Source organism: Rhinatrema bivittatum, chromosome 5 (genome assembly GCF_901001135.1).
Source record: "Rhinatrema bivittatum chromosome 5, aRhiBiv1.1, whole genome shotgun sequence".
Taxonomy (NCBI): domain Eukaryota; kingdom Metazoa; phylum Chordata; class Amphibia; order Gymnophiona; family Rhinatrematidae; genus Rhinatrema; species Rhinatrema bivittatum.
The window spans coordinates 96,274,800-96,294,227 of NC_042619.1; the positions used below are offsets into that span (position 1 = coordinate 96,274,800).

Here is a 19,428-nt window from a genome sequence, read left to right on the forward strand (position 1 = left end):
AAAAATATCTCCCTGTTGAGCAGCTAAATTTTGTCCAGGCAAACCATTGCCCACACACAATCTACCCACATAGGAAGAGGTGGCTGGAAGCATTCTCAAGGTATGGCTACATTTTAAGATGGACAGCACAAATATCAGCAGTGTCTGGTTAAAGTTAGCTTCAAGTCTGGTCGCAGATGCCTGTCCTGAAGTCACCCGAGTGTATTCAGACTTATCCAGATAAGTGCAGCTGAACATCTGGATAAGGATACCTGGGTAACTTTCCTGCTCACTGGCCTGCTGAATATCTATTCTTCATTTCTATGTAAGCACTAAACCAACGTTTCCCAACCCTCTCCTGGGGGGCTCACCTATCCACTTAAGTTTTCAGGATTGCCACAATGAATATGTTTGAAAGATTTGATTATACTGGGTTTGCAAAGTATGCAAATCTATTTCATACATATTTATTGTGGCAATCCTGAAAACCCAATAAGTGTGCCTCCAGGAGAGGGTTGGGAAACATTGCACTAAACCTTAACCATAGTTTCAAATCAAATTGCCTTGTTGGACTTGGTTCTCAGACTAATTCTCAGAAGTATCTCTAACTGTGATAAAAGAAAATTGAAGAAAAATCACCCCCCTCCCCTTTAGTACAAGGATGCAATTTGCCAATTTGGATAGGTCCATGCCTTTTAGCACCTTTTCCTGTTTCATGATATTACAGAAATCATAACTCACTCATACATGACTTTTTTTTTTGTTGGAAGGAAGCTAATACATGGATGCACTAAAAATTCTTCCACTATTAACAAGCCTGTGTGCATGCATCCAAAATATAGTCACTGGATTTTAAGCATGCCATGCTGCACTTCACGCTCAATATTTTATTGAAGATCTCGCTGAGTTCCCATTTACACTACTTGTGCTGTGTTTTCAAAGGGTCTGGGAATTTCAGGAGGCACATATACACTGCAGAAAATATTAAAAATGGAAAAGCTAGTTAAATGTACACAAGCAAGCATGTATGCAGTGCATGTACTCTCCAAATGAAGCACCTCTTACCTGTTGTGGCAATGCAGTCAAATCCTACAAATGCATAAAAGCATGTGGCTGCGCCTGATAGTACTCCCACATAGCCAAATGGCATGAATCCGCCGGCACCGTAATTCAAGTTCTCTCTCTCTGTGTTACTAACAAGAGAAACAAAAACAATAAACCTATGTGTTGTGTGTCCTTTCATGAGAGGAGCACCTTTTATTTTACATGAAAGAATTATGGATCAGGACAAAGAACCAGTGCTGCTGTTCTAATTAGTTCAAGGGATCTCAGAGAGCTGAGTAGTAAACTCTTAGCTAAAGATTTAACTTCTACACTAAGCATATTTGTATTAGACACCCTAAAAGAACCAGATTCTAGAAAGCATTTACCATGTGTAAAACTGGGTTTTACTTGAGTAAATGCATTTTACTCGATTAATATATGCCATTGAATTGCCCATATTATTTACTTGTATTAAGTACACTTTACTTGAGTAAATGGCTTTTGAAAATTGCTACAATGTTAAATTTACATGTGCAACTCCTTGAAAAATTATCCCCTAAATCTATTACATTTTCCTTGGTTTTATCGTTCATACGGATACTAAGTCTGTGTATGTAGACTGTGGAACTCATGAAAGAATCTATTGTGACTCAAGAAGAATAGCTCCCGTTTGCAATGAATGATTCCACACTTATGTACCTTGTATATCATAGCACCTGCCTCCAAACTGGACAAGAAAAGGGGATCTGTGAGGGAGTGATAGGGATTGTAAAGCTGAGTAGTTTTGTGGATGGGCAGACAAGATGAACCTATGCTTTTTTCTGCCATAATATTTCTCTGTTTCCTCATCACTGCTCTACAGTTTGGGAATCATGTCTATTATAAAGAAATTTTTTATGGGGGCATTTGCCTACTTTAACAAAGACCACAAGAATAACTCTGGCTGTTACAAGCAAAGTTTTGTTTTTTTTATATACTGGATTTGTTAGGAAGAGGGAGCTATGAAATGTGCAGTAGAGTCTCATTTTCACTTTAAAAAAACAAAACCCTGTAAAATTAGAATATGAGAATGTGAAAGCAAATTTACTTACCGTAAACAGTTTTCCATAGAGAGCAGAATGAATTAGCTATTATATATGGGTAGCATCTGGTGGCACCAAACAGACTCATTTCTCCAAGCTAGTAGAGCTTTCGGCTACTGAGTATGTGCAGGAATTCCTGTGAAGGTGTTGCCTTGTGAGCCCTTCTAGGTCTATAGCAAAGCTATGTCTAGCTATGTAGTCGCCTCTCTAGGGAGGCAGGTGTATAGTCCATGGCTAATACATCCTATCTAAAGAAAAAACACCATTTACAGTAAGGAAACTTGCTTTTTCCATTGATAAGCAGGCTGAATAACCCATTACATGTGAGGAGACTCATGCTGAGGGTATAGCAAAGCATTAACTGCAATAAGCAACCCAGACTCCACCATGCCTGTCCAAATGTACTGTCAGTCCAGACAGTAATGGGATATAAATGCATGAACTGACGGCCAGGCTGCAGCTTTGTAGATGTTCTCAGGGGGCACTTCTCATCGATGAGCAATAGAAGAGGCCATAGTTCTGACTCGATTACCTTTAACAGTGTGTGAGATCTGTAAACCTGTTAAGGTATAGCAGTGTTTAATGCATTATGCTATCCAGTTAAACAATGTACACTTGGCAACTGGCATGCTTAGCCTGTTAAGGTTGTATGACATGAACAACTAAGACGACTGATGAAGCAGCTGAGTTCATTTCTTGTAATAAGCCAAGGCATAAAGGATTTTCTTGCTTTCATTGGCATGAGCTCTTGGAATGAAGGTAGATAACAATGTTTTGAGTAATATGAAAAGCCAAGACGACCTTCTGCAGAAACTTCAGGTTAGAGTGGAGGGTCACCCTAATGTGAACGAATTACATGTAGGGTGGATGGTGAATGAGCACTTGGAATTGCTTACTCTTCTGGCTGATGAAATCGCTACTAGGAACAGTGCTTTTCCATATTAAGGTCTTAAGTGAATCTGACTAAATGTTTCAAACAAAACTTCATGAGCTGAGAAAGGACAAAATTCAAGTTTCATGGAACCAGCTGTTTCTACACTGGAGGTCTGACATGCCATAGCTCCTTCATGAATTAAAATATTAGTGGATGAGTAGAAATTAACTTACTGTCCCCCTAACTTGGTATGCCACTAAGGCACTAAGATATACATGCACTGAAGATGTGGAGAGACTAAATCAGAAAGGCAGAGCAAATACTTTATAGTAAATGCTTAGAATCTCAAGGGAACAGGTCCAAATAGTTCTGATGGCACCTTGGAATATTTATTCCATTTGAAAACATAATTTCTTCTAGTCAATGGCTTTCTGAGAGTAGTTTGTCTACTCTCTCTCTAGGCAGATTGAGATTGTGATTATTGAATGCTCAACACTCAAGCCGAGGATTGGTAAGTTGGGATGATAAAGGGCCCCTTCATCTTGAATTAACAATGCAGGGTCCATGCCTAGATGTATGGGAGGACTGCTGGAGAACTGAATCAGATATGCAAGCTATATTTGTCTGGGCCACACTGGCACTATAAGGATCAGATGAGCACAATCCTGGCGAAGCTTCTGCACCATTCTGGCGATCAATGGTATCAGTGAAAAAGCATGCATGAGTTTTGTTCCCTATTTGAGCAGTAAAGCATCCTGAGCTAGTCTAAGATCGTTGGGTAGAACTAAGCAAAATTAATTTAATTTCCTGTTTTGCTCCAAGGCAAACAGATCCACTGATGGCAGACCCTTAAACTGAATAGTCTGCCTGCTACTGATTGATGTAGCAACCACTTGTGTAGCCAAAACACTCTGCTGAGGCTTCCTTCCAGCATGCTGGAGATCCCTGGCAGACAGGTGGCTTGTAGGACAGCTCAATTTTTGGCTGCTCAATTCCTAATCTTCAGCACTTCCTGGCAGAGAGACCAAGACTTTGTGCCTTCCTTTTTGTTGACATAAAACATAGCGACTTGATTGTCAGTTTCAATTAGGACGTATCTTCCTTGAAGAAAGTATGTGAAGAGTATATCTTATTGATCTTAATTATAGCAAGTTGATCTCGAAGTGGCTTTCCTTGAGAAAACAAGTGCCCTGGATTTGAAAGGATCTTGTGTGAGCCTCCCATCCTTTAGTGGAGGTTTTCATCACCAGTGCTAATTGATAAGGCAGCACTTGAAAAGGAGCTCCTCCTTTGAAAATTGGGGGACATAACCACCACTGCAACTCTCGCCTCATATCGCCTGTGCTCTGTATCACAGTTGATAGTGGTTGAGTTAGCTGATCTCATTCAGACTGCAGGCCCTGTTTAAGGTAACGAACATGGAAGCAGGTCAGCAGGACTACATGGATGGCTCCTGCCATATATCGTAAGACCACTAGCAGGCTTTAGCTATTGAGTGCTGATAGTAGCTTGTGAATGAGCGATTTCATGATGTTCGTTCTTTCTGAAGGTAGAAATGGTCTCTCCTGAAATGAGTCTACCCACACTCTGATGAACTTGATTCTCTGAGTGGGGGGGTAGATTTGATTTCTCGAAATTGACTAGGAAGCCTAACTGATGTAAAAGACAAATCATCTTGTGTAGGGAATGGAGTACTTCCTCCCACACTTATCTGTTTCACCAACCACCAAGTTCGGGGCCCTCGTTGGTAACTGATTGATTCAAATTTCCTGCCACACCCCTGCCATTGATGCAGAAAGTAATGTTGGAGTTGCATCAAAGGTGAGCATAAGGCTTAACGGTTAAGTGTAGTAACCGCCGCATCAAGCAATTTACCCCGATGCTTGTTTACCCACACTGCTCACATCAATGCCTTGTTGGATGTTGTCTGAATGTGACTCCTCTTTTCCACATCTCTGTGAGTGTGAATATATATAACATTGTGATGATCTGAAGAAAAAAGTTTTGATTTTGAGAAGGAAAGTGTCCACCACAAGCTAAAAATGCCTCATGCTGAAGCAAAATGGTTAATGGAGTTATCTTAAATCATAAAAGTGATCATTGGGATACAGCAATGGAACTTTAAGCTCTACACCTCTTGAATGTAAAGATCTTAATTTTAACAACTGGCTGTAAATTTAAATGGAGGCTCCTACTGGGATGATTGTCATGCTAGTTTCAAGATTTTTTGAATGAATGAAAGATCTTCAATACATTACTGATAGGTCAGATTTGAGAAGGGATGGAGACTGATACATAAGATTGGAAGAGAGGTCTTTTGTGGGATTTCTGAAGGATGGGATTGGATAATTTATAAGCCCTGATTGGACTTAAGCACTAAGTCATGAACTGCTCCGAACAGTGAACATTAGTATCGCTGGTAGAATTTACTCCATGAAATCTAAGTAACAATGCCTTTAAAAGCAATTTAATTTTTTTCTAGAACTGCCCTGAAGCAGCTGTTTTACAGTGAAACGTATGCCACGTTGTCGTCTTTTGGTGCTTCTCTTGAAGGCCATGTTTATTTTGGTTTCATCGATCAATTTGGTCAGATATCAGTGATCGGATCAAAAGAAGTTGTGATCAAAGAGCAGTTTTCATTAGGAGCAAAGAAAAAAAAAAAAAGGAGATAAATTTAAAAGTTTAAAATATTTTGAATAACCAGAAGGAATAAGAACCAGTTTGTGTTGCTTGGTTGAAATGCAGTTGAAATTTCACAAACTAAGAATTGTATTGGAGGATAAAAAAAATTTAAAGATAATCAATACTAGTTTTTAAGATCACATCAGACAAGACTTATCACAGATTATAAATCACAAAAGCTTATTTAAAACATGAAAATCAAGCTTATTTCTGAAGCATAACATTGAAATAAAAAATAATCAGGTGGCAGTTAAGACATTTAAGAAGTTCAATTTTTTTGGTTTTTTATATAAATTTCTTTATTCCCAATAATATATTGCAATAATGAATTTGAAGTAGGCAATTCTGAGTGGGGGTCTTTGTCTTTGCAGACACGGATGCCAAGCATTGCTCCCATCTTTTCTACAAATTTAGAATAGGTGAAGTCTTCTCGGGGGAGAGGTATGGTTGAGAATTCATAAGTGGGTCAGAAGGTAGACTTGTAGAGTGTTCTTCTGAGCCTACTGACACGGGCTCACTTATCCCGGACTCCAGTGACGAAGACAGTGAACCAGGAGGTTGTGTTGGTTGCCCTTGAGGAAATACATTCTGGTCAATCACCTGCGACTAACTGGACACCACTGCCAGAGTATGTGATAAAGAACCCTGAATTACAGGTTCTGATGGTATGTTCAGGCCAATAAGCGAGACTGGGACTCCAATCTGAGGAAGCGCTGCAGTACTGGTGGACAGTAGAGACTGGACTGTTCCTTCTGTCTATTTAGTCAGGGAAGAAATTTCTCATCAAACCTGCAATCTGGTCAAGTGACTGATGTGTCCGTTGACCTGGCGTGAGCAGTGGAACATCCTCTTCTGAAACTAGGATAGGTTCCTACATCTGAATAGGCAGTCTATTATAGGTGAGTGAGACTATGGAACATACTGGATCCAGCATTTCCAAATGAAGATCCTCAGAAAGCATCCTTGTCAGAGGGAGGGTTCTTGTTATTGGGGAGGGCAATGGCATCATGACCCCCTCCCACTGCTGACCTAAGATGATCTGTATAGAGCTTTGTTGTTGGTAAAGCAGCCTGATTGTGTGCTGGATGTACTGATAGCTTTGATGGCGTGGAATGCTTAGACACTTTGGAAGATTGTGACTCACTGCTTTGATGGTTCTTTAGTGAGTTCCATCAAGGAAGTTTATGCAGATCAAGGATGCTCCCTTGATGAAAGTGTCAACTGTTTCAGTACTGCACCATGTGTTCTCACACTATGCATTGTGGGATCACACAACATTGCTCTCACATCTTCATTAACATTAGACAACTGATGAAAACTGAGATAAAATTAACATACTGACACTGGGATTTTGTGTTTTCCAAACTATTGCCAGTATAAATGTTTTAATAGTACTGGTCCCAAAAAGTAAGCATGTTACCTGGAAGGATGCACATTCTGCAAAGCAACAAGAGAACTACACATCGATTTACTCAAATAAAGGTAGCCATATACAATTGTCACATTGTTCTCACTTCTAATAGGAAAACACAACAAAGCTGAAAAGATATCTGAGCAAGCCTGACAACACAGTGGAACTGATTTGATCTTCAGAGTAAGGTTTAAACGCAAATCACTGCTATCATGTGCATTCTCGTACTCTAAGTTGCACTGTAAGCCTCTCGGCCTAAAGACTTTTTAAAAATATATTATAACTGTATTGAGATCTGGAATCATAAACATCATTACTGAGTGGAAAGAATGTGTTATCTTCAAACTAAACCTCCTTCCAAAGTGTATGGGTAATGAGAGGTTTTTCTAAACTCAATGAAAATGTTTTTCCATGCTTATTGTGGCGATAACCGAACAATAATTCAGGCAAGTGTGTGTTATAATCAATACTGTACATGAAAAAAATATAATACATTACACAAAGTACTTTATAAACCTTAATTAAGACCCATTGCATTTAAATTAATTTTAAAACTTCAAGTGCCTGCTAATTTGGAACTGCTGCTACTCTAGCAAATAAACTCAGGTTTATTTTTTATTAATAAAATATTGGAAGAGAAAGTTGGAGCATACTTGACAAAATGTGTAGTATTGGTTCCATTAATCATATCTGTTAGCTGCCAGTTCTTGATTGACCCTTTGACAAAGCCCGATACAATGATGAAGCCCAGAACTAGCACATTGATGCATGTAAATACTTTGTTCACCACTGCTGACTCTTTCACACCAAATGTTAGAAGCCCTGAAAAAAAAATGCAATGTAAATTAAAGACTTGTTACCAGCAGATGCTACATCAAAACTGATATACCTAGCCCATGTACATCAAAGGGAAAAAAAAATCACTAACCTTAAGCTCTTAAATTAAACCATAAAACATACATCAGTTAAAAAACATATGCAATTAAAAACATGAAATACAAAGAGGATATCTAATAAGTGTAAAAAAAAAGTTTTAGGGCAAATCCCATATCTTACATAGCAAGGCAGGTGTAAAACATTAATAAGGCAGTTCAAGAAAGAATTTAAGAAGAAATCTGACATGGTGGAAAAAACTAAGATATCAACATTCAAAAAGGTTTCTCTGGGCAATTTTTGGAGTTACCCAGAAACATACAGGCCAATACAGTAAACTGCGCAGGAGAGCCGGCACTCCAAGACGAGCGTCCCGCTCTCCCGATGCGCACCTAGGCACCTCTCCTGGGCGCGCGATGCAGTATTTAAATTAGGGCCCACGCTAATGAGGCGCTAGGGACACTAGCACATCCCTAGTGCTTCCTTATTGGCGGAAGCGGTGGCTGTCAGCAGGTCTGAAGCAGACACTTAATTTTACCGGTGTCTGTTGTCGAACCCGCTGACAGCCATGGGTTCGGAACACGGATGCCAGCAAAATTGAGCGTCTGTTTTCCAACTCCAGGGCAGATTTTTTTTAAGAAGATTTTTTATTTTTGGGGCCTCCGACTTAATATCGCTATGATATTAAGTCGGAGGGTGTACAGAAAAGCAGTTTTTTCTGCTTTTCTGTACACTTGCCCAGTACAGTCTGAAAATAACTCCTGTCTTTGGCAGGAGTTAATTTCTGAGAGTAAAATGTGCGGCTTGGCCGCATATTTTACTTTCTGTATAGTAGGTGAATACCTAATAGGCTCATCAACATGCATTTGCATGTGATGAGCGCTATTAGTTTTGGGGGTGTGTGGGGGGGGAGGGGGTGTTGGCCACGCGTTTTCCAGGCGCTATTACCCCTTACTGTATAAGGGGTAAGAATTACTTACCTGTAACACATGTCCTCTGTGGATGGCAGGATGTCTGTCCTCTCAAAACCTGCCTGCCACCCTGCAGAATTGGGTTTCCACTGCGTTCTGTATTAGCTGACAATAAATAATAGATAAAGACCAAAAAGGCTCATCTAGTCTGCCCAGCAGCGATTTTATGAGCATCTACGTGAAGAGATCAAATTCCCACATATAGCCCAATTCATTAATCTTGTTGTGTCCCCTTTAACATTGCAACTCCTGCTCCACGCAGATTTCCCCCCATGTCTTCCAGGAAGCACAATCTTTTAAATTTCCCAATTCACCAACAAATTATTATACAAGTAAATCATTACCTAGGTCAAAATTAGATAAAAAAATAAAAAAGTCAGGCAGGATGGCAGTGGGAGGGGAAAGGGGTGGGGCAGCATTCTGGGAGTGGGACTTAACTTTAACTGGCTAAAATTATGTCCCACACTGGATGAAAGTAATGAAACAGCTCCTTCAAGAAGAAAGGCTAATCAGGTTAGGGCTCTTCAGCTTGGAGAAGAAACGACAGAGGCAATATGTTAAAGGTTTACAAAATCAAGAATGGGGTAGAAGTAAATAAATAGGGGATGGTTATTTATTCTTTCAAATAACACTAGGACTAGGAGACACCCCATGAAACTAACAGATAGCAGATTTAAAACAAATCAGAGAAAGTATTATTTTTTCTACTCATACACAAATCAAGCTGCAATATTTTTGCCAGAGGATGTGGTCAAGGCATTTGGAATAGCTGGGCTTAAAAAGGGTTTTGACAAATTCCAGAAAATTATTAATCAGATAGACCTGGGAAAGCCATCACTTATCCCCAAGAGTGAGCAACAAGGAAAGTGGAGTTGCTTACCTGTAACAAGTGCTCTCCAAGGACAGCAGGATGTCAGTCCTCACACATGAGTAACATCATCGGATGGAGCCTAGCACAAAAAACTTATGCCAAAGTTTTTAAAACGTCGACTGAGCCTCATTGCGCATGCTCAGGCATGTATTATACCACACATCCATGTAGGACCCCCTCAGTCTTGTACCTGAGAGTTCAAAATAAAGGAGAAAAAGCCCACGCAGTGGAAACCCAATTCTGCAGGGTGGCAGGCAGGTTTTGAGAGGACCGACATCCTGCCATCCACAGAGGACATGTGTTACAGGTAAGTAATTCTGTTTTCTCCAAGGACAAGCAAGGTGGGAGTCCTCACATGTGGGAGAATCCCTAGCTAGTGTCTGCATCCCCCCCTCCCAACATAAAAGGGGACCAACAAAACACACAATTATGTGCTAATGGGGAGCAGCCTGAATAAAAACAAACGGGCCATAGCTGGGAACAAAGTTGGGTTCTACTCCTCAAACAAGTTCCGAAGGACAAATTGGCCAAATCTGCTGTTTCATCAGCCATTCCTAGCCAAACAATGCGATGTGAATATGAGGCGAGAACTCCACGTTGCAGCTCTGCAGATCTCCACCATGGAAACCGCAATTAGACCACAGACTAGCCTGGACAAGGCCCCCAAAATGCACTCCTGCCTGAGCATAACTGAAGGAGATGCAGACAGCTAGCCAATTAGAATGCGTCTGGTTTGGCAACGGCAATACTCAACCTATTGCTATCAAAAGAAACAAAACGTTGGGTGGACTGTCTATGGGCTTCTGTCCACTCCAGCTAGAAGGCTAAGGCTCTTTTGTACTCCAGGCCCCATTTGCCTTGGTGCCGCCACCATAAATATGACCTTCCAGGTCAGGTACTTCAGGTCGCAGGAGTGCAGCAGCTCAAAGGGAGCTTTCACTAGCTGAGCTAACACCACATTAAGGTCCCAAGACACAGCGGGAGGTCTTAGGGGAGACTTCAACTGAAGCAGGCCCTGCATGAAACATACAACTATGGGCTGTACAGAGATGGGCATACCATCTATACCACAGTGGTATGCGCCAATTGCACTTAGATGAACTCTAACGGAGTTGGTCTTCAAACTAGCTTCTGATAGGTGTAGAAGTAGTCAAGCAGTTTTTGTGGGGAGCAGGAAAACAGACCTAGGGCCTTCTGCTCACACCACACAGAAAACCTCCTCTACTTCAGTCCTTAGAACTTTCTAGTGGAAGACTTTCTGGAAGCCACCAGGATCCGAGACACATTCCGAGAGATCAAATGGTTTCAATATTAACTTCAAGATCCAGGCTATGAGAGACATGGAATGAAGGTTGGGATGTTGCGAATTGCCTCAATTCTGTGTGATGAGATCTGGGGAAGCTTCAAGTCTCCGCTACCAGTGGAGCTGGAGGATGCGCATACAGGAGACCCTCAGCCCAATACTGGGCAAAGGCATCTGAGGCTGGTTTGCCGCATGTCCTGTACAGGGAGCATAACTGAGGAACCTTCCTGTTCCAAGGTGCTGCGAAGAGATCCATATTCAGACTTCCCCAAAGGCAGAAGGATCCAATTTGTGACCCCTTGGATCCAGAGACCATTCATGGAGATCTGATAACGTAACCAAGTCCGTCCGCTATTACGTTCTCTGTTTCTGCCAGGTACATGACCATGGAGCATCATCCCATGGGAGAGGACTCATGACCAGATCTGAACCGCTTCCCGACACACGAGATACAATCTCATACCTCCCTGCTTTTTGACATACCACATTGCCACTTGGTTGTCTGTTTGAATCACGACAATTTTGTTGGACAGTTGATATCTGAAAGCCCATAGCGTGCACCTGATTGCCCGGAGCTCCAGGAAGTTGATTTGTTAAAGATATTCTTGGATGGACCATAGACCCAGAGTGCTAAGTCCATCTACATGAGCTCCCCAGTGCAGGGTGGATGCATCAGTGGTTAGGGCAAGTTGAGTAGGACAACTTTGAAAGGAGATCCCTCATTCCATATTTGAAATTACTTACCACCAGGACAAAGATTAAGTGACTCAGATGTGAACTTGCTGGTACTGCATGGCTTGTCACCACCACAACCTCAGGGTCTACTGGGCCTTTCGTATGTGTAAACGTACCAAGGAAGTGACGAACTGTAGTGGCCATATGGCCCAACAGTCAACATGTGCAAAGCTGATGCCTGCTGGCTCTTTTGAATCCTATCTTGGTCATCAGGTTGTTGGCCCTTTGTCGAAGCAGAAAGGCCTTGGCCTGAGCCATGTCTAGCAAGGCTCCAATAAAGTCCAATTGAGGTGATGGGCTGAGATAGGATTTGGGTAGTTGATAATGAATCCTAGTGTCTCCTGCACCTAGATGGTCAAGCGCATGGACTCTTCAGCACCCGCCCAAGAGGTGCTCTTAACCAGTCAATCGTCCAGGTTTGGGAAAATGTAAACTCCCAGTCTGCCAAGGTGCACCACCACCACAGCTAGGTATTTCTTAAGACATGTGGGGCTGACGTGAGCCCAAAAGGGCAATAACTTAAACTTTTGTGTTTAAGTTATTGCCCTTCTCGGGCCTTTTATTCTTCTTACTTCTAAGCTGTAAAGCCTCCAAGTTTATAGTCCTTGTTTAATGTAACTTACTGCTCTCTTCTGATTATATTGTACTGTTCCATTTCTGTTACAAGTTTCTCTATTCCCCGTTCGATGTAAACCGATCTGATATGGTATTTAACCATGAAGTTCGGTATAGAAAAATGCTAAATAAATAAAATAAAATAAATAAATAAATGGCAAATCGAGATAATGAAATTGATATTCCACCACAAATCTAAGATACTTCCAGTGGCTTGGGAAGATCTTGATGTGACTATAAATGTCCTTTAGATCCAGGGAGCACAGCCAGTCCTTTTTGTAAGAAAGGGATCAAGGTGCCCAGGGAAACCAACTTGAACTTTTCTCTTTTGATGAATTTGTTCAAGGCCCTCAGGTCTAGGATGGGACAGACAGAGCTTCCCAGGAGTTAAATCCCCACCCTCTTTGTCCTGGTGGAACATGTTTGACTGCTCTGTCTGTTATGAGGGAGGAGAGTTCCACTACTAGTGCTTCCTGATGTTCTATCAGACCCCAGAATGGGCTCGGGGGGGGGGGGGGGGGCGGGCAATTTGGTAGGCTACCCAATAGGTTCACTTTGGACCCCTCGTGAACAATGGAAAGAACCCACTGGTCTGAGGATAAATTGGGCCGTTGGTTTGCAAAGAACTGAAGCCTTCCCCCGACTGGCAGGTCCATCGTTCCGGATGCGGGGAACTTGGCTATGTCCCCCTGTAATCCAGTCAAAACCCTGCCCCAGAAGCTGACTGAGGCACCAAGTGAGAGATGGTACCGCCCATCTGTTACGTGGGGCGGCCATGAAAGCCCTGATGTGACTGGAATGAAGAGAGACAGACTGTGGTATTTCCTCGGACTGAAGGACATCCTGGGCCCAGACCTTGATGACCTCCTAGACAAGGGCTAGTCCTATGTGCCAGTGGAGAGCTGCTGCAGGGTCGCACAGTGGTGCCAGATTTAGGCCACTGCATCCTTGACCTTATCTCCAAAGAGATCCTCTCCTATACACGACATGGCACATCAGCGAGTTACTCCTGCACCTCCGGTCTGAGATCCAAGGCCTGCAGCCAAACAAGTTTGTGGGCACCAATTCCCACTGCAGAGACCCTAGATGCCATCTCAAAATCATCATAAGTCGAACGGACCCCATGTTTTCTGCACTCCAGGCCATTATGCACCAGGGTGTCTTGCTGAGGAAGCAGTTGCTTGGCAACACTCTGCACCTGCTTCCAGACATCCCACATATAAATCGGCTCATGTAGAGCTGGTAGGCTGCTATGCAGGCAATAAGCATAGCATCCTGGAATACTTTTCTCCCAAGAGCATCCATTATTCTGATCCTTCCCCAGAGGCACCAAAGAATGGGTCAGAGTATTTGGCCTTCTTGAGAGCGGATTCAACAATCACCGATTGGTGGGGCAGCTGATACTTGTTGAATCAGAGAGCCTTTTGGACAAGATAATCGCATTCACCTTCCTGTTCACGGGAGGCACTGTGAGGGTGTTCCCATATCCTCAGCAGTAACTCCACAAGGAATTTGAGTACTAGGACTGCCACAATCTCCTTGGGAGTCTCCACAAACTGAAGGATATTTAGTATTTTGTGCCTGGTATCCTCTTCAGTCATCAACTGAAATGTGATGGCTTTCACCATCACCCGAACAAAGCCTGCAAAAGAGGGGTCCCTCCAGCAGAGACTTCCTTCGATCCTCTAGAGGAGATAGATCTGAAAGGAGAGAATCCAAAGCATTATCTATGATAATGCTTTGGATTCTCTCCAAAGCATTATCATGGAGACTATAGCACCTATGATCCCCGGGAGTCATCTCCCCGGGGATCATAGGTGCTATAGTCTCCACGGTCATCGACTGGTGATAGGGCGCTAGGTGTTCAGCCCCCAACTAGCTGTGCAGGCACCGATGGAACTGGTCATGTTGGCCCAGGCCTCTGTGTCTTCTCCAGCATCGGGAAGCTTCCTCCTCCGAGGAGCTGAGGACAACCAACCATTTTTATATTCCACTTTTCAGCACTTCAAAGTGGATTACATTCAGGTTCTGTAGGTAATTCCCTATTCCTAGAGAGCTTACAAACTGTATTTTGTACCTGGGGCAAATCAGGGTCAAAGGAGTGGCAGTGGGATTTGAACTCCAGTTTTCCTGGCTCATATTCTGCTGCTTTAACCACTAGGCTAACTCCTCTATCCATAAGACCTCAGCGGCCAATGTTCAGCTGTAAGGAATCCACCTGAGAGAGCCAGATTAACTTATCTGGCTAATTTATATCAGATATTCAGCAGCAGCACAAGTCAACATCAGTCAGATAAGTATATCTGGCTAGCTTAGCTGGATAATGCCAAAACTGACATTTATCCAGCTAAGTTAGCAGAATAGCTCACTGCCCCAGAAAGCCCCTGCCCTGGACTGATCCAGCTAACCTTTTAGATAGATAAAAAATAAGCTGGTTAAGTGCTGGGCAGTGAGGTCAATCACTGACTGACACTGGTAGTAAGTAAGCGGAATTAAATCTACTTTATGGGATCTGCCAGGTACTTGCAACCTGAATTGGCAACTGATGGAGACAGGATGCTGGGCTCAATGGACCTTAGTCTGACCCAGCATGGCAATTCTTATGTGATACATCTGAAATTTAAATAATTTCTTGGAAGAATTTAGATTGCAGAGCCACTGCCCCTTTAATAAAAAAGAAATGTCTGATACAGGACAAAAGTTAAGAGTAGATTTTTGGATCAAGAGAGGGTTTCTTTAGAAGAGGCTGGATGACTGCCTCTAAGAGGTTTAGGCATTCAGTCCTCCTTCAGACATGTATTCATTAGTTTAATAAGAGAGTTAAGAAGAGGATCAAGGAACTAACTGACATTTTGCTGATTTTGCCTCATTTATGATTAAGTGTACAGTATCCAAGTTAAGCTCCTCAAAGGTGCTCAACGTTTGGCTTAGTGGAGGGCTGAGGGTGTTATATAAGTAATGCATGCTCTTAAAATGCTAATATATTTGTATAGATTTCATGGCAACACTAGTACTGTACTAAGGTTTACAAGTGGGTCTATTTTTCATAATAAGTAGCTGCAGTCCTTGTTTTACCCCATGGCATACATGTACTTGTAGGTCCAATTTCCCTATGAAAAACGATCATAAGTCCTCTGTAGTGGGGTAAAATAGGAGCCAACTAGCAACCCATATAGATTTATCAACAAAACTTAATGAGCTACACAGTAAAAGAAGAACTACTGAAAATGTCCCTTCTTAGGGTGGTTAAAAAGTAAAACATATTGCTACACATACTTTTAGCTGCACTAAAAGTAGATGTGCATACATACACTTGATTTCAAAATGTATGTGCACAGTTTATATCTATACATTTGCACCATCCCTTGAAGTGATGCAAATCTAGGTGTGAATTTTTATTTTTTTTAAACATCCTGATCACTCCTCCTCAATGCTTGGACACTCCAATCTTCAATTGAACTCTCCCTCCCTCCTAGACTTATCTTTGATTGACATTGCCCACCCTCAACTCAGCAATCAGCCCCCAGCCTTGGATCATGCGATGTCTCCTTCCCCCTCCCTTGCCCATCTGGCTCTCTCCTCTCGAAGACAGGAGAAAGTATACTTAACTTCCAAATGCTGCATGCAGGTAATACTGCAATGCCAGGAGTAGAAGGCCTTTTTTCTAACAAACGAAAAAGAAAAAAAAAAAAAAAAATCTACCCACGTAAGTGTATCCACATATAGATAAATTTTCAGAGACAAACTACTCACATAATTTATGACTGAAAATCCACCTAAGACTCTGTGGGTAAAGGTTGCTGCTTACTTTCACTCAGACATGTCTTCTTTAAAAATATGCCCCTACCCTATCGGTCTTGGTTATCATTCACCACTATGAGGTCCACTGCTTTACCTGCTTGTCATGAATTATTCCTTTTAGTAATCTAAGAAACCAATTAGGTCGTTTTCCTAAATCAACTTATTGGAAAGGACTCAAACCAGCCACAGAGTGGCCAAACACTTCACGGCCCACTATGGACTTGACACATTGCGGTTATTTCCCATAAATGCAGAAATGGAGAAAAGCCTTAGTGAGTCTGGTCATAAGTCATTTTACAACAAACTAGAAATCTCAATAAGCATAAGTTAATTAATATATTACAAATGCAAACAATATAGTTGACAAAGCATTTGCTAGTCTTATATATTTAGAAAAATTTACCTGTCAATACCAGGATTATAAAAACAGAGAATATATCTGGATATTTGGCCAATACTCCAGGAGCAGACATGGAAAAATACTGTTGACAGAACATTTCAATGCGATTGCCTATTAGTTCATCAAATGTGGCACTCCATGCTCTTGCAACACTTGACGTTCCTGTAAAAGAGTATGACAGAACACTGCTCATCTTCACATGTCAGGAATTAAGTAATAATCTGCACTCTATTGGTCTTTGACAGGACAGAGCAAAGTACCAAATCTTTGTGTTTTGGTTGCCATTGCTGACCTCTATTCTTTTCAACTTGTGCAAAATGAGAGCATCCAGTTGTTACCCCAATTGAAGAATTCATAAAATGTTAAAAAAATAAAAAAATTATGATTCTTTAGAGTAAAAAGAATAAAGTATTTATGTTCCTCTGTCACTTTCTCTGGCGTAACACTGAGGAGACAAGGGAGTGATCAATATAGGATGTGAAATTTTTTTATGCAAGGAAACAAGAGTGGGATCTCAGGTGACCAAACAGGTGGATAAGGCAACAGCAAATGCAGAAAGATGCTTTGGTACATAAGAGGAGGAGAAGTCAGAAGAAAAAAAAAGGAATGTTATTGCCCCTGTATAAGTCCTCAATAAGACCTCATTTGGAATACAGTGGAGCACAGGATTTGGTGAAAGAGGTGGTGGGGCCGCTTGGCAATAGTGAGCATAATATGATCAAATTTCAATTAATGACTGGAAGGGGCACAATAAGCAAATCCATGGCTCTAGTGCTACAATTTCAAAAGGAAAACTTTGAGAAAATGAGAAAAATAGAAGAAAAAAAAAACCTAAGGAGCAGCTACAAAGGTAGAAAAAAGTGTGCAAGAGCATGGACATTGTTAAAAATTACCATCCTAGAAGCACAGTCCAGATGTATTCCACACATTAAGAAAGGTGGAAGGAAGGCAAAATGATTACCGGTATGGTTAAAAGGGGAGGTGAAAGAGGCTATTTTAGCCAAAAGATCTTCATTCAAAAATTGGAAGAAGGATCCCACAGAAGGAAATAGGATAAAGCATAAGCGTTGTCAAGTTAAATGTAAGACATTGATAAGACAGGCTAAGAGAATTTGAAAAGAAGTTGGCCATAAAGGCAAAAACTCATAATAAAAACTTTTTTAAATATATCCAAAGCAGAAAGCCTGTGAGGGAGTCAGTTGGACTGTTAGATGATCGAGGGGTTAAAGGGGCAATTAGAGAAGATAAGGCCATCGTGGAAAGATTAAATGATTTCTTTGCTTTGGTGTTTACTGAAGAGGATGTTGGGGAGATTACCCATAAAAACCTTCTCCAGTAAGGGTATGATTCAGATGGACTGAACCAAATCACGGTGAACCTAGAAGCTGTGGTAGGCCTGACTGACAAACTGAAGAGTAATAAATCACCTGGACTGGATGGTATACACCCCAGGGTTCTGAAGGAACTCAAAAATGAAATTTCAGATCTATTAGTTAAAATTTGTAACCTATCATTAAACTCATCCATTTGTATCTGAAGACTGGAGGGTGGCTAATGTAACCCCAATATTTAAAAAGGGCTTCACAACGATCCAGGAAACTACAGACCAGTTAACCTGACTTCAGTGCCAAGAAAAATAGTGGAAACTGTTCTAAAAATCAAAATCACAGAACATATAGAAAGACATGGTTTAATGTAACAAAGTCAGCATGGCTTTACCCAAGGCAAGTCTTGCCTCACAAATCTGCTTCACTTTTTTGAAAGGGTTTACAAACATGTAGATAAAGCTGAACCGGTAGAATAGTGTATTTGGATTTTCAGAAGGCGTTTGACAAAGTTCCTCATAAGAGGCTTCTAGGAAAAGTAAAAAGTCATGGGATAGGTGGCGATTCCTTTCGTGGATTACAAACTGGTTAAAAGACAGGAAACAGAGTAGGATTAAATGGACAATTTTCTCAGTGGAGGGGAGTGGGAGGTGGAGTGCCTCATGGATCTGTAATGGGACCCGTGCTTTTCAATATATTTATAAATGATCCGGAAAGGAATACAAAGAGTGAGGTAATCAAATTTACAGATACAAAATTATTCAGAGTAGTTAAATCACAAGCAGAGTGTGATAAACAGAAGGACCTTGTGATACTGGAAAATTGGGCATCCAAATGGCAGATGAAATTTAATGTGGATAAGTGCAAGGTGATGCATATAGGGAAAAATAACCCATGCTATAGTTACACAATGTTAGGTTCCATATTAGGAGCTACCACCCAGGAAAGAGATCTAGGTGTCATAGTGGTTAATACATTGAAATCATCGGCTCAGTGACGCTGTGAGTGTCAAAAATGCCAACAGAATGTTAGGAATTATTAGGAAGGGAATGGTGAATAAAATGGAAAACGTCATAATGCCTCTGTATCGCTCCATGGTGAGACCACCCTTGAGTACGGTGTACAATTCTGGTCACGCATCTCAAAAAAAGATATAGTTACGCAGAGAAGATACAGAGAAGGGCTACCAAAATGATAAAGGGGAGGGAACAGCTCTCCTATGAGGAAAGGCTAAAGAGGTTGGGGCTGTTCAGCTTGGAGAAGAGACAACTGAGGGGGGATATGATAGAGGTGTTTAAAATCATGAGAGTTCTAGAATGGGTAAATGTGATTCGGTTATTTACTCTTTCAGATAATAGAAGGACTAGGGACACTCCATGAAGTTAGCATGTAGCACATTTAAAACTGGAGAAAGTGTTTTTTCACTCAATGCACAATTAAACTCTGGAATTTGTTGCCAGGG

The 19,428-nt window shown here is 41.4% G+C and overlaps 1 protein-coding gene across 1 annotated transcript in view; it reads right to left on the minus strand.

Moving 5' to 3' along the window:
- Window positions 1-19,428, minus strand: part of SLC7A1 (solute carrier family 7 member 1) — a 161,629-nt gene that overhangs the window by 53,449 nt on the left and 88,752 nt on the right. Inside the window, exons 4-6 of the mRNA XM_029602620.1 lie at window positions 16,645-16,803; window positions 7,726-7,894; window positions 1,045-1,172 (exon numbers count right to left, since the gene is read on the minus strand). Coding sequence (XP_029458480.1) covers window positions 1,045-1,172; window positions 7,726-7,894; window positions 16,645-16,803 — 456 coding nt within the window. The remainder of the gene's footprint in view (window positions 1-1,044; window positions 1,173-7,725; window positions 7,895-16,644; window positions 16,804-19,428) is intronic.